The sequence below is a fragment of the Hyaena hyaena genome, unplaced genomic scaffold, assembly GCF_003009895.1.
Source record: "Hyaena hyaena isolate Hyena2069 unplaced genomic scaffold, ASM300989v1 scaffold_1346, whole genome shotgun sequence".
In the NCBI taxonomy this organism is placed as follows: Eukaryota; Metazoa; Chordata; class Mammalia; order Carnivora; family Hyaenidae; genus Hyaena; species Hyaena hyaena.
The window spans coordinates 366319-381327 of record NW_024081978.1 but is presented as its reverse complement, the minus strand read 5'-3'; the positions used below and the strand labels follow the sequence as shown (position 1 = coordinate 381327).

Genomic DNA, 15009 nt, shown 5'->3' with positions numbered 1-15009 from the left:
GGTTGAGCCTCCTACTCATGCATTTAGTTCGTTCCTCAGTAGCTCTGGCTGGAGGTCTGCAAGGCCAAGAGGAAGGGGCTTTTATCCAGCCCTTCTCCACGGCCTTCATGACCACAGCATCCAGCCCCAGCAGGCAGCACTGGGCCAGAGGCACCACCTCCAGTGTTGGACTCTGAGGACAGAGTCCTCGCGGAGAGGGAGGTCGGCCTTGGCCATGGGAACCATAGGGCCTGGGAATGAGTCAGTGTGGCCGCCCAGCCCTGGGGACTGGTTTCTCCACAGGTGATTATTGGCCAGGGAGGAGAAAGCAGCCAGCCAGGCCCCATTAAAATGCTACCACTGGCAAGGAATCATCTAGGAACTGTCCCCTGCAGGGCAGACAGAATCTGGAGGGGTAAACTCCCACGTTTCCCACCCAAGCCTCTGGAGGTTCCTGGGGGAGCTCTGGCCCCGGAGGAGGCCAGCTTGCCAGGTGTTTCTGACACAGCTGAGAGCAATCATTGCCGTAGCCCCCTTGTATCCAGCCAGCTCCCGTGCCCGGCACTAGACTCACACTGTCTGTTTTCCTCGCCAGAGCCCTCCAGGTTTGGCGTCGTTATCCCCATTTCTTAAATGGGCTCAAAGCACTAAGTAATGTGCCTCATTTGTAACTGGCTGGATGTAGATTCAAACCCAGGTCTATCTGCGTTTCTCCAGTTTCATCGCTAGTTTCCTCAGAAGGTAGCACTGACTCAACCCAAGATATTGATCTGGGGTGAGCATCTCGGGCAGCACCCACAGCCACGGCGCTTATGGATGTCTCCATGAGGTGAAGTGGGAGTGGAATATGGTACTGGAGTATAGGCATTGAGTGCAGTTTCTCTCCGTGGACAGTCAAGGTGAACACCTCATTTATACACAGGCATCATACTGGTAGTGCCAAGATGTCCTCCGTCTTGTTCTTATCCTGATTTCTGTGGGTAGGTCTGTAGTAAAGCAACTACTTTTGGGGGAAAACTATAGCTTTTGGTACATACACAAGAGCAGAAGCCATTCTGCAGTTTTCTGCCTTTCTCATAATTTCTGGATTTCACCCAGGCCATCAGATCTCTCTTACCTGTACAGCCCTCTATACGTCACCAGTCAGTGTGTATGCTACTAGTTCTATTCTTGATTCCAATATGTCCTTGATCTCAAGAGGCACTTTTCTTCACCTGTTAATATCTTTGCAGTTGGCACCTATCCAGGTGTACGTTTAATGTCGTAGGAGTATTTAAACTGATGCTACCTTTTTAGAACCGAAGGGAACCAAGAACTGGGGAAATACGATAATTCAAGCGTTTATTCAACTCATCAAATGCCTACAGTGAATGTCAGGCATTATGCTGGATGCCTAGAGGATAGAAATAACCAGTACGCAGTCCCTTGCCTTAGGAAGGTCACAGTCTTGGTGGGGAGATAAAGGCTCTTAATCTGAGGAGCCGGGGTATGTGGAGGGTCAGAGGAGAGAAGGCGGGAGTCTGGAACCACTTTGCAGAGAAGGTGCATCATAAAGAGGGTGGGAATACAAAGGGATTAGGAGGGGGTGGAGGTGGCTTGGGTAGTGGGATCCTGGACCATTGGATAGTCGGAGCAGACAAATGTTCAGAATCATGAAATCCTACGACGTCTTTGACGGCTTTAAAGGGTTCACTGTGGTTCCAATGGAGGGCATATGGGGAGACATTGGTGTAAAACAAGGATGCAGGGATAGGCAAGGGGCAGATCACAGGGGACCTTGAGCTCAACCCAAATGAGCTTAATCTCTATCCTGAATCCAGTGGCAAATCACCAAGTGGTTTTCTTTTTTTTTTTTTTAATTTTTTTTTAATCTTTTATTTATTCAGAGAGAGAGAGAGAGAGACAGCATGAACAGGGGAGGGAGGTCAGAGAGAGAGGGAGATACAGAATTCGAAACAGGCTCCAGGCTCTGAGCTGGCTGTCAGCACAGAGCCTGACGCGGGGCTTGAACCCACGAACTGTGAGATCATGACCTGAGCCGAAGTCGGATGCTTAACCAACTGAGCCACCCAGGCGCCCCAAATCACCAAGTGGTTTTCAGCAGGGGGGTGATGCCCTGATTTGGGTAGAGGAGTTCCATGTTGGGAAACAGATGGGAAAGAGGATGGTGAGGTGGGATGGGAGGAAATGGATAGAGTGGCAGCTGTTGGAAGGGAGAGAAAAGTCACCCTGAATGAAGCAAAAGCCTCATTTTTATTTACTATTCCCAGACAAGGTGGACCTGATTATGGAGGCTTATGGCCGATTGCCCAGTATTATAGCGGGACCTCTAGAACTAGAGCCTGCAGGCGGGAGTGGCCTATTCTTACCTTAACCCTGTCATCCAGTGGGCAACTGCTAGTGATGTGCCACCCAATCAGTAGGCAGGCTGACTATGTGAACGGAAGCTGGGAAAAGCTAGAAAAACAAGAAGAGCTCACTACTTGTCGATGCCTGGTAAAGAAGGGTCCTATCGGCCTGCAGTGGTGAAATTCCTGCTTGTACTTGCCAAATTAACTCACCAATCAGAATTGTTTACTATTGGATAGGGGTGTATGCCAGGGCTGGGGGGGGGGGGCGAGTGGGGAATGCGCGGGTCTTGGTGAGAACCATCACAGGGAAAACAAAGTAGATATATCTAGGTATGATATAGGATATTCAGCATTCTAAGTCATAAGAAAGAAATAGGTAGGTTGCCTTGGTTGTGCCTGGGAGTTACACAGAAGACACATAATCCACGTTGTTGGCCAACTGACCCACCTGCAATAGACAATGGGGACAGAGGCTGGGTGAGAGGAGGAAGGAGGTCCTCTGCCATGGTGGCAATGCCTTAGAAGGGGTGAGGGATGACTGTTGATATGGTAACCCAAGACTTACAGTTCTCTTCCCCTCCCCACTTCCCTAAACAGGTGCAGTGCCATACTTACACGGGGTACTGCTGGTGTGTCACCCCAGACGGGAAGCCCATCAGTGGCTCTTCTGTGCAGAATAAAACTCCTATATGTTCAGGTACCGTAGGGAGGGATGGGAAGAAAGACAAGAGTCGGAGAGAGACCCCTTAGCTGGTCTCCTGAATCTTGTGGGGGAATCTTTGAAAAATGGTTGAAAGACGGGTGGTAGTTATGAGCCCTCTTCCAGGCCAAGGAGGATTCCACTCTAACACGCTGCTCTGTGGTCAGCTGGATGATGGGGTCAGCGTATGCCCACGTGTATGTATTTCTTTATTTTGAATTTAGGTTTCTGGTTCAATGCTCTCTTCCTAAGCATCGGCTGTGACCCCTAGAGAATGGCGTATAAATTTTTTAGCTTGGGTGCTCTGCTTGCTAACAGCCTCGGGAGCACTTTACTGAGATAGATTTCAAGACTGTATGTTCAGCATCGGGGACTGAATGACCAACTAGTGATGTCTGTCTGTCGTGGGCACATGAGAGGAGAGTGGTGGTGGGATGCCATATATTCGCCCCCCCTCCCCCCGATGTAATGTAGACTAATGGAAAACTTTCGTGACAGTGGCCCTCAATTCTGGCTGTCATCGGCAGTGCCTGGGGAATTAAAAAGAGCCCAGGTGTTGAGGCTCCTCCTTGTATAGTCTGATCCAGTAGGTCTGGAATGAGACCTGGAGTCCACATGTTCGCGAAGTTTCTCAGGTGGTTTTGATGACTAGACAAGCTAGGGAATCATTACTTCATAGTGACCCATTACATGAGCCCATAGCATAATTAAGTCCTTTCTATTTCCAACTCTATAAGCATAGGGAAATTCTGCTCTTAGATCAGCCTCTCAGGATTGTGCATTTTGGATTTATGCAAGCTCCAGACTTTCCACTTGCATTCAGATCGTAGGGGACTTGGGAGTCACTTCCTTAATTCACTGTGTGGCTCAGTCCTCATTCAAAAAAGCCTGTCCAGCCACCAGCCACTTCATATTTCTTCATATCTGTGTGTATAAGGTTTTGCTTATTTACTTATTTTTAACTCTTAAGTGCAAGCAAAATATAAAACATTATTCTGAAGCCTTTGGGAAATTCCAAGGGTTAGCAGTCCTGCCATCCTGCCATTTTTCTTCTTTTCATAAAACATACTCATTTTTCTACCGGCTCTGCTATATAAAGGGAATGGTAAGAAAGGGCAGTGAGTATCTACATTAGGAAACCAAGATTTGCAGGCCAAAATGGAAAGTTTACTTTATTTGTGGTTTACATGGAAACTGGAAACCTTAATTGGGCTTGGTGTGGGGTGGGGCAGGAATGAGCCCTCCTTGCAAATGACCTGGAAAGTTTCACTTAAAGCAAACAAATGCACTAGAAACAAGCCACGCAGGAGAATATAATTGAATTCTCACAACTAGTATATGGAGAAGGGGTACGCTATGGAGTGAGAAAATAGGGATTCTTTGTTTCTCTTGATGGTGGGACCTCTGCACACACCCCTCTGTGGGTGAGCTGGCCCTGCCCTGCACGTGGCGGCCTTCGTGGGGAGGACAGGTGCCACGGAGTCAAGACCGCGGGATGGGTGTGCATGGCATCCTAGCCTATGCCGGGCAAAGCGTTCGGCCAAACATACACACCACCCCCTCCTTAAGAAACAGGCCACGTCTAGAAAATTGTTTCCATGCCTCAGACTATTTTGGCCCATTCAGTACAATTGGGCCAACAATTTTCTACTTAATGCAGATGGAAAATCGCCGATTTCCTGCCCTAACCGGCAAGGGATGTGAATCATTGCCTTTGCAGTAAGAGGGGTTTCTTTGGCCCTACTGAGTGGCTATGGCTCAGAGCACGGAGGCGGTGGGAAGTGGGGGAGATGGGGAGTGGAGGTGAGGGGCAGTTATTGGAATGTTCACCAGGGAGTTATGTCGATGTGGGGTTTTGTAAAAAGTCTGGTCGAGGCTATTGCCTGGAAATCATGGTTCATCTCACCAGGACTGTGCTGTCAGTGACATTGATGTTAAACAAACCCCACTTGACATGTATGTATGTACTAGCTTTGTATATAATGTCCCTAGACATGTATACAATGGTATGTATATACATAACCATACGCTCATAACATCAGGCTTTGCCAGCTCTTTGAAAGAAACCAACCACAACGTGTTCTGAATGTCTATGTTTTTGTTTCCCTTTACCCAAGGTTCAGTCACCGACAAGCCCTTGAGCCAGGGTAACTCAGGAAGGAAAGGTGAGTCGAGCTTTATGCTCTATCCAAATGTTTGCTTCTAAAGCCAGTCCAAGGAGAGTTCTAGACAAGATGGAAGGATCCTGGGTGTAAGCTAACTGTCCCCCACAGGAAACCTCCATTCTTACTCTGGGTTTCCTCCTAGAAGCACCGGAGGTAAGTAAGGTTCGTACCGTGGTGGGGACCAAGCTTGCACACGTTCTGAGGGATGGGAGTGAGTACCGTGTACAGAGCTGGCAGGGACCCAAGAATCTTGGTTCCTGGGCAGTTCAGGCCATGAGCTACCAGGTAGCCAGCACTAGGCCAAAAAGGACTAGGCATGAAGGTAGGCATGTCCGCGTCTGCCCCAACCCTCTTACTTTGGAACCCCGGTTGAACCTTCTTTCCCTTCCCTGATTCTCCTTGATAATTGTCCTAGCACATTCAGATTTTCTTCGCTAGGACTAGCCTGGCTCCTCGGGCCAACCACCTGTGCAGCTTTGTCTCAGAATTCCTAATCGCCCCGTCTTTAAACTTGTGTTTTGTTAAGTCCAGAGGGACAGTGAAGCCTGCATGCATGTGTCTGTGTCGCCCTGTTGGCGTATAGTTTTTGTGATGGATGCGGTGGGGCTTCCACAGTGCATGAAAAACATTACTCCCTCTTTACCTAGAACAACGTTAAATAGAGAAATGTGAAAGCACCATGACAAGTCAAGAGAGAGGCTGTGGAATGGAGGGTAAAACTTTATAATTTAGTGCCTTTAAAGGCATTATTTTCCTGCCTTTTGGACAAACGGCCTTGCATATTCATTTTGCACTGGGCCCTACAAATTATGTGGCTAACCTCAATTAAGGCATTTGTCTGAGTGCTGTTTAGCGGAACAACCAACATGAGGAATAGGTCCCTGGGATATGCCGACCATAATTTCCAGCGTGGAGGACACTAAGCTCCACCACCGCTTCCCTTCAGGACAATACACACACACACACACACATGCACGCATGCACGCATGCATGCACGCACACACACAGCTGGTAGCTGCCTGCAGAACAGGTATCAATTTCACTGCATGTGCAGGCATTCTAGAACCCCCATGTCGGGCTCTTGGGTAAAGCCCAGACATGGGATGATTGCATCTGAATCTGGGCCTTGGGAATTTCCTGTGTGTAAATGCCCACATGGAGAGTTGGGCCTATAGAGGATCAGCGACAGGTGCCTGGGCTCGTCCTGCACGGGAGGTCATGGGGGGACTGAGGTGAGACCCTGGCCCCTGCCCCAAATGCTTATTCCATGGGGCTGGGAAGAGGAGGCTCAGTCTCCCTACCCGCATGCAGGCAATGAGAGTCTGGAGAGCCTGCGGCCCCCTGGTGCAGGTGTTCCAGGAAGTCATGCAAGTGGAGCATAGTGATACCACCAGGCGACCTGCACTAATGGGCCTTCCCGCAAGCAGGAACGAGCAAAGCCAGTGAAAAGAAGGGAGCAAATGCCTTTCTAGGTCTTTCCCAGAACAGGGAGAGGTAGCCATGTGTGTTGGTGGTTCCCCTCTGGGTGGGAAAGTGGGAGAAAGGCATGACTATTTCTTCCTGCAAAGACCTGACCTCATCACCCCTGTGAATGGCGTGTGCCCTTCTACAACTGATTGGAGTTGGAAAGGAGAGCTGCCTTCAGTTTTGCGTGTGGCAACTGAAGGCTTCAGGAGTGCCACGTTTGTCCCAGGGCGTGGGGTAGTGGTGGTAGCAAAAACACTTGGCGGTCATGCAAAACTGACCACCCACATTTTCCCCACCAGAGGGAACTGAGGGCACGAGGCTGAAGGAAGCCCCCACACCGAGAAAGGCCAACGATGGGATTTTAGTTCTTAATCCGCATAGAGAAGCCCCTCCCGGGTTGATGTGGCTTTGCACCCTGTGGACAGCAAAAGAAACAGACCTGTGGTCATTGTGGCCTCCTGGTGACCCAGCTAGAAGACGGCAGGGGAACTTGATTCTCCCACGGATGGTGCAAGGAATGGGGTGTAGAGTCTGAAGCCTCATCTCCGAGATAAGCTGCCCCGTTTCCAGCAGTCTGCTCCCCTACTCCAGACGGGTTCCTGCCTCCCAGATGGTTCTACGGAGGCTTCCTCTGTGGTGCAGAATCCCGGTGGGGGGGTGCTAAGATCCCTCACCTCTGGAGACTTGACTTTTGCCCATAGCCTCCTCTTCCTTCTACGCAGGAAGGAACTGCGTAGGTGCTAATCCTCTCCTCTTTGTCTGCCGTGGGCAGTGCAGGGAAAAGCAGGCTCAGGCCACCTGTAGGAAAGGCCACCTGAAGCCACACCTGTCCAGGAAGCTGGGGTTTGAAGGGGGACAGGGTGCGAGAGGGCATTTGTAATATCCTGTGTCGGCCGCTGAGGTCCCTCTCTCGGCTGCCACTTAAGAATGGAATGTGCTCCGGAGGGCAGCAGGTGGGAAGACACAAAGGCCCCTTGTCTGAGCTGGTGCCCACACGTGGGGTCTCCTGGACGGCATCTCCCTCCAGCTCCCAGCCCCGAGGCCTGCTGAAAAGATGTGCGGCCTGGGCCCTTGTGCAGAGTGAGGGGTACAAGCCAGGCCCCGGGTCTGGGCGTGAGAGTGGTGGGGGTGGCCGGGGGTAGCAGGGGTGGTGGCGGGTGGGGGTGGGGGGAAGAGGTGCAGGCCCAGCTTTTCCTCTCCCCGCCCTCTCGCCTTTTGGAGTCCCGCTCTGCCAACAGGGCTCGGAGGGATCGGTTCCCTCTGCCTGGAAGGAATGAAAAGGTGTATTGTGCAAAGACGGAGGGTCTGGTTGCCAGCCAGGAATTAGTCCTGTGGAGGAAGGAGGAGAAGGCCGAGCAGAGGAGGCTGGGGGAGGAGGGCTCGAAGAGATAGCAGGAGGCAGGGAGGAGGGAGAGAGGCCGGGCGGTAGCGGGTCACAGGCGGCTGGCCCAGACAGGAGGCCTGGGTTGCGGCTCCTGGGTCCACAGGTGTGGGGCCCGAGGGGAGAAGTGGGGGAAGGAGGGAGGGAGGCGCTGTTATCTTACCCAGATGCACGTGCTCTGGGAGGGGAGGAGGGTCAGAACTTCAGACTATTTACTTAATCCCTTGGAATGTCCTTTCCTCGCTCTGTTCTTTAGGCCCCTTGTGTTTTACGGACCCCTTTATGGGCACATGTGTGGTAATTAACACGTGCAGCGTAGGTCCCGGGCCATGTGTTTGAGTTTCAAATATCCATTGATCTGGGGCATTCCCATCCTGGCTCCCCTCCCCTTCTTCTCCTTTGGTCCTTGCCCTTGAAGAGAGATGTGTGGGGGGGGGGGATGTTGGGGGGGCACACGTGCCTCCATATATGTTTTATCAATGCTTCAGAGGACTATCAGAAGAGAGGAAGAGGGATGCCCTTGAGCTCTGACAATCTGCTGCTAAAACAGTTGGAGGCTGCAGAAGCTGGGGTAGAGACGAATTTTTGGTTTCATCTGAAGCAGGTCGGAGGACAGCTGGGAAGGGGCTGGGAGGCAAAATGTGTTTAGAGATCACGAATTTACCCGGAGCGGATTTTCCCGGCCAACCAAGGCTTGTGGGTTTTCTCCGAGGTGCCTCTTTCTGGAGTCTTGATGCTAATGAAAGTGAACAATTTGGGGAGCTTCCAGGATTGCCCAATACAAAGTCAGGGACTGGTCCTGGGCGCTGTTGCTTGTGAGGTGCGGGAGGGAAGTTCTCAGCCTCCAGGGGATGCGGGCAGGAGAGCGTTTGTACAAGTCTTTCTGCCTGGTCTCCGGGAGCCTTCTGGGCACCCGGGACCATGGGGATCCTGGGCTGGTGCTTCTATACACAGCAAGTGAAAGTTGAGGACCATCCGGAGTTTTTTGCAGTTTGGGCATTTCCTACTTGTAAGAGGTCTGGGATTTAGCTGTTTAAGGAAAGTGAGAGAAAAATGAAAGCATTAGCAGACCCTGGTTACATTTTCTGCAGACTTGTGTACTTGTCAGGCCAGTGTTGGAGAGGGGCAGAACTCCTCAAACCCAACCCGCCTTTAAGCTGTGGAGACCGTTTATCTCCCACGAGCTGCTCCATACTATGTGCTCTCAGTGAGTCACAGTCGTTTGTCCAGGGTCCCTCTCTGCATCTCAGCTTTTAGAATCTTTCACGGAGCCTGGTCTACAGGTTGGTGGCAGCTCAGAGGGCTCGGAGGACCTGTCGCTCCGGTGATGGATTAAGCAGCGCACTCCTTCAGGGCCGAGGGATATGCTCCGGCAGGGGTGAGGGATGGCAGGCATCCCAGACAAAGGGGACTGTGTGGCCCGCAGCTTCAGCCCTTCTGTGGGCAGCGCACCTGAAGGAGGTTCACCTTGCTGCCCCCAGCCTCGCTGACGTGTGCGAGGCTAGCTGGCTCAGGCCATTCCACATGCGGGGCATCACTCCTGCTCAAATGACTTTACCTTCTTCCCAGCTACCTCTCTTTTCTCTCCCCCCAGCACGGAAGGAGAGGCTGGGTCTGTCCGTGACCTGTTAGCATTGTCATCAGATGGCAGAAGTCTGCTTCCCTGCCGTCTGGGGCTGGATTTGAGTGGAGACGGGCGGCTCAGGACCTCTGGGGGTTGGCCTCTGCTCACGTCGGATTTCCCCGGGGAGAAGCATTCCCTCTGCTGCGGTGCCTGCTGAAACAGAACTGTGCCTCGGCAGTACCAGGCCCGCGAGAGGCAGTGTTTTGCTCTCTGCACATGTGTCGCTGCTGTTTGCTGGTGCCCCGAGCCACCCTGACCCAGCCTGGCACATCTGCGTGCCGGCTCTGTGGGGTTCAGTTGCAGAGGGGTGTGCCCAAGTGTGTTTGAGCACCCGTGCGTGTGCTGCATCGCCTTCCTTCCCTAGGCCCCGGCTCGGCTCGTGGTGCTCAATCCCGGCTCTCCACCCCAGTCCCTATGCTGGGGTCTCTGAAAGCAAGTTAAGCATGGCGGATACCAAAGAGTTTGAATTTTTGCCATATCCCCATTTCCAGGACTGGAGAGGAAATGGGGTTTAGGGATCTGGAAAAGCCTCCTTGTCCGAGATCCTTATGAGTCCCTGGTGTTTTTAGGAACCTTTGGTGTATATACTTGGTTTCTTATTCTTTTATTCAACAAACGTTTATTGAGAGCTTCCTAAGTGCCTGGCTTGTTGCAGTCACTGAAGACCCAGTGATAAGTAACATGATAAGCGTCCTGGCCTTGCCTCATATTCTAATGGTTTTTAGCCTCTTCTTACAGAGGTTATCTTCCGATGGAGGTAAAGCCTCCCAGGGAGCACAGACGTCCAGATGCTGGGAAGCTGTCACCTGGGCAGGGGCACAAAGCAGGTGGCTCCATCACACAGCCCTGGTTGGTGGTTCCCATGGCCAGAGCCTCGGAGGAAAGACCGTTGGTGGAGGCTGCCTGGGATGAGCATGGCCCACTGGCAAGTTCTGGATCCCTCGGCCTGGTGCCTTTGTGGGGCCCCCAAAGTGCAGTGAAGGCTCAGAGATTGTCAGGCCTTTGAGAATACACTGTCCCTTGACAGAGTGAGTTCAGGTTCCGGTGTGGCCCAGCAACCTAGAGGGAGGCAGGGATTTCAGTGTGTGGGTGCAAAGGCCTCAGGGCCATGTCTGAACCACTTATCACCAGCTCTGAGCGCCATGGAGCTCCCATGGGAGAGGCCATCCTCAGGTCCTCTTAGACCAATTTTGTGCCTGCTGAAAGAAAACTGAGGCTCAAGTGTGGCTTATTGTAAAGTTTATATGGAAAGGCAACGGAGCTAGAAAAGCTAAGACAATTTGAAAATGAAAACGTAAATGGGAGGTATCACTCTATCTGATTGTTTTAAACAAAGAGATCTTTAATGTTATTTATTTTTGAGAGAGAGAGAGAGAGAGAAGGGGGGGGGGCAGAGAGAAAGGGAGACAGAATCCAGAGCAGGCTTCAGGCTCTGAGCTGTCAGCACAGACCCCGATGCAGGGCTTGAACTTACGAACGGTGAGATCATGACTGGAGCCGAAGTCGGATGCTTAACTGACTGAGCCAGCCAGGCACCCCTAAACAAAGAGATCTTTAATGCTTTACTCCCCCCATATCCCTTTATGAATTTGCAATTCATACTTCTCAGTGTTCTTCTGAACAAATGCTCTGACCTCTCCCCTTTTAAATATGTTTCATTTCCTATTTTAAAAGTGACTTCTTTTTTTTTTTCGAGGACTTTTAGGTGCACAGCAAAATTAAGAGGAAAGTACACAGATTTCCCATATAGCCCCTGCCCCGATACAGGCACAGCCTCCCCCATTATCAACATCTGCACCAGAGTGGCACATTTGTTACAATTAGTGAATCTTCACTGACACATCATTATCACCCAAAGTCCATAGTTTACATTAGGGGTCACGCTTGGCATTTTACTTTCTATGGGAGTGGACAAATGTATAATGGCACGTATCCACCGTTATAGTATGAGACAGAGTTGCTTCACACTTCTAAAAGTCCTCTGTGCTCTGCCTGTACGTCCTTTTCATCCCCCACCCCCCACCCCTGGCAACTCCTGATCTTTTTATGGCTCCATAATTTTGCCTTTTCCAGAATGTCATGAAGTTGAAATCCTAGCACTCATGGTTGAGACTTATAATGCTATGGTAATCAGGACAGTGTGGCAGTGGCCAAGGGATAGACCCATAGACCGATGGAACAGAGCAAAGAACCCAGAGGTAGGCCTATACTTTTATGGCGAACCGACATGACAAAGGGGTAGATATAGTTCCGAGCTGGATGGCACTGTAGTGACTGGACATCAAACCTCACAACTGACACAAAAAAATAACTCGAAATGGATCTTGGACTGAAATATAAAATGTAAAATCTCTTAAAACTTTTAGAAGAAACTATAGCTGGGTGAACATAGAGCTTTTGAATCTTAGAACAACTAACACATGATCCAGAAAATTGAGAAATTGGACCTAATCGAAATTAAAAACTTGCTCTGAAAGATCTTGTTAAGAGAACAACAAAAAAAAAGGACAGACTGGGAGGAAATACTTACAAATCACATATCTGACATAGGACTTCTATCTAGGACATGTAGAGAATGCTCAGAAAAACTCAACAAAATACACGAGTAGACATTTCACCAGAGCACCGATGCAGGGGGCAAATAAACACACAAAAAAATGCTCCACATCATTAACTATAAAGAGATGCAAATTAAGATCATGATAGGATACCACTATACACCTGTTAGAAGAGCTAAAATAAAAAATAGTGACAGTACCAAATGCTGGTAAGGCTGTGGAGAGACTGGATCTTTCATGCATTGTTAGGAAGAATGTAAAATGACATAGCCACTCTGGAAAATACTTGGGAAGTTTCTTTAAAAAGTAAACAACTAAACATCCACTTACTGCATAATCTAACAATGGCACTCCTGAGCATTTATTCCAGAGAAATGAGAACTTGTGTGTAAACAAAAACCTATACATGAGCCACCATGACAGCTTTATCTGTAGTAACTAAAGAGGGAAACAATGCAAACATCCTTTAGTGGGTGAAACCCACCGTGGTGCCTGCACACCGTGGAATACGACTCAGTAAGAGGAGGGAATAAACTGTTGGTATACACAACTGTGGCTTGGATGGATCTCAAGAGCATTATGCGAAGTGAGAGAAACTGATTTCCAAAGGTCATACACTGCACAATTCCATTTATAGAACATTCTAGAAAGGACAAATTACAGAGACAGACAAAGGATTAGTGGGTGCCAGGGCTGAGAGATGGGCTGGAGGGGAGGGGGAAGAGTGATTATAAAGGGATAGTAAAAAGAGATCTTGGTGGTGATGAAATAGTTTTGTACTTTATTGATGGTGGTTACATGAATCTGCACATGGACAAAATTGCATAGAATTATTACTCCCCCCCCACATACACAAATGAGTAAAACTGGTGGAATGTGAATAAGGTCTATGGATTTCACCAATATCAATGTCCTGATTCTGATATTGTACAATAATGAGGTTACCTGTATAATTATAGGTTATCTATATATTTATATTAACTATAAATATGTTACCACTGGGGGAAACTGAGTGAAGAGTACTGTATTATTTCTGCAATTTCTTGGGAACCTAGAGTCATTTCAAAATAAAGAGCTAAAAAAATTAGCACAGTTCTCTTTGTGCACCCCGCTCTGAACTGACTCTGCTGCTGGTGGCTCCTCCTCCCCCCTCCACGCCCCCTCTCCCTCCTTTTTCTCCTCTTCTTCCTCCATGTCTGGTCTATCTTTCCACAAGCATCATGTTTTTACTCTTATTCATGGGAACGTGGAGCTTGAGGACATAGGGAATCGTTGGCAAAAAGACCGCTTTAAGCTTGTTTTTACTTCTTTTGGGAGGGAATATGCAGGTGGGTAGATGGAATGTAAAACATTGATCTCTTGCTCTGGAAAGGACCTGAAGTGCCCAGATTACCTGTGTTCTCAGAGGTCAGGATTAGGAAAGCCCACAGCACATTTCTGAGCCTTGTGATCCTGGAACATGCATCTTAGGAAATGTTGAGATTGACTAAAATTCCATCCTCCTCCTGGTATGCTTTGGGCCAGCACGTTAAGGGGACTTTTGCAGACAGGCACTGTTTTCTCCCTGTGATGCCCAGAATACATCATTTCAACTTCTACACGAGGTCCCTGAGTCACACGCTGAGGGGGTTGGTGGCTCTCGAGTAAATGTGGTCGGTCCCTTCAAAAGCACAAACCTTCCAGTACTTCCACAGGCTGAAGTTTATCTCTATGTCTTTGGAAAAGATGACCAATGGCAGCCTAAAAGAATTCAAGAGGAGGGTGACCCGTGATGGACATGATTTGGGCAGAGCCCAAGATTCCAAGGAGACTTGGGATCACTGAGAGACCTTCCGAATCTCAGGAGGGGGGTGGTGCTTTCTTTTTTCTTCATTCCCCAAGGCTCCCCAGTCCCAGAGACCCCAAGAGATGCCATTAATACAGATTCCTCCTCTGGCCCCTTTGACACATTTGCTTTTGAAGGACCTGGAAGAGAAAGCTCTTTGTATGTGGTCAGAATAAACGCATTGTACACCCAAACAATTAACTCCTCAATGGACTTGCCAGCGCCTTGAAAGGCATGGCCCTACTTCCCTGGACCTCTTGGGCTCTATTCAGCCCCTTAAGCACACCAATGTTTTGGAGTTTTTGTTTTGTTTTGTTTGTTATTCTGAAAAGTCTTTTCGCTGAGAATAGTCAGAGCGGATCAACATTGTCCTCAGCCTGCATTTATCTCCACTTGCCAGCGAGTGTCAATCAGGAATCAAAAAGCCAAACAGAGGAGGCTTTGAACGGTGTCATTGGGGGTCGAAGTGACTTCCAGCTGTCTGTGCGTGGGCCAGGCCTTCTTGCAGGGCAAGGAATTGTTCTGTCACACAAACTCTTTGGGGCCGCACCTCAAGGCTGAAGCATGGCTGGGAGTTGGAGAAATTGCCAGGGCTCTGGGGCCGGGTGTTTCCACTGATGCTCACCGCCTCTGGGGCTCCAGCAAATCACTTTCTACCCCTGAGACTCCATCTCTTTTTTATCTGCCTGGTGGCTTCCTCCGTGCTGGCCAGTGGGGAGAACAGACGAGGAAAGCCACCTGCCAGAAACTTGAGTGGTGCTGCTATTGCTGATCTTGAGGTCATCCTTGAGACATTCTGTCAGGTTCCCCTCATTCATTCATTTTTTCATGTAAGCTTGCCTTGTTTTCTTGACTGTTTTATTTTTTTCATGTTTCCAAACTTACTTTTTTTTTTTTTTGCTTGGAAGAAAAGTGATCATCTTTGAGTTGGCTTTTTTTTTTTTTTTTTTTTTTTTTTT

General features: G+C 49.4%; 1 protein-coding gene across 1 annotated transcript in view; it reads left to right on the top strand.

Moving 5' to 3' along the window:
* Positions 1–15009, top strand: part of LOC120225148 (SPARC-related modular calcium-binding protein 1) — a gene marked incomplete at its 5' end in the record, with an annotated part of 81752 nt that overhangs the window by 23341 nt on the left and 43402 nt on the right. Inside the window, 2 exons of the mRNA XM_039223379.1 lie at positions 2928–3027; positions 5148–5195. Of these exons, the coding sequence (XP_039079310.1) occupies positions 2928–3027; positions 5148–5195 (148 nt within the window). The remainder of the gene's footprint in view (positions 1–2927; positions 3028–5147; positions 5196–15009) is intronic.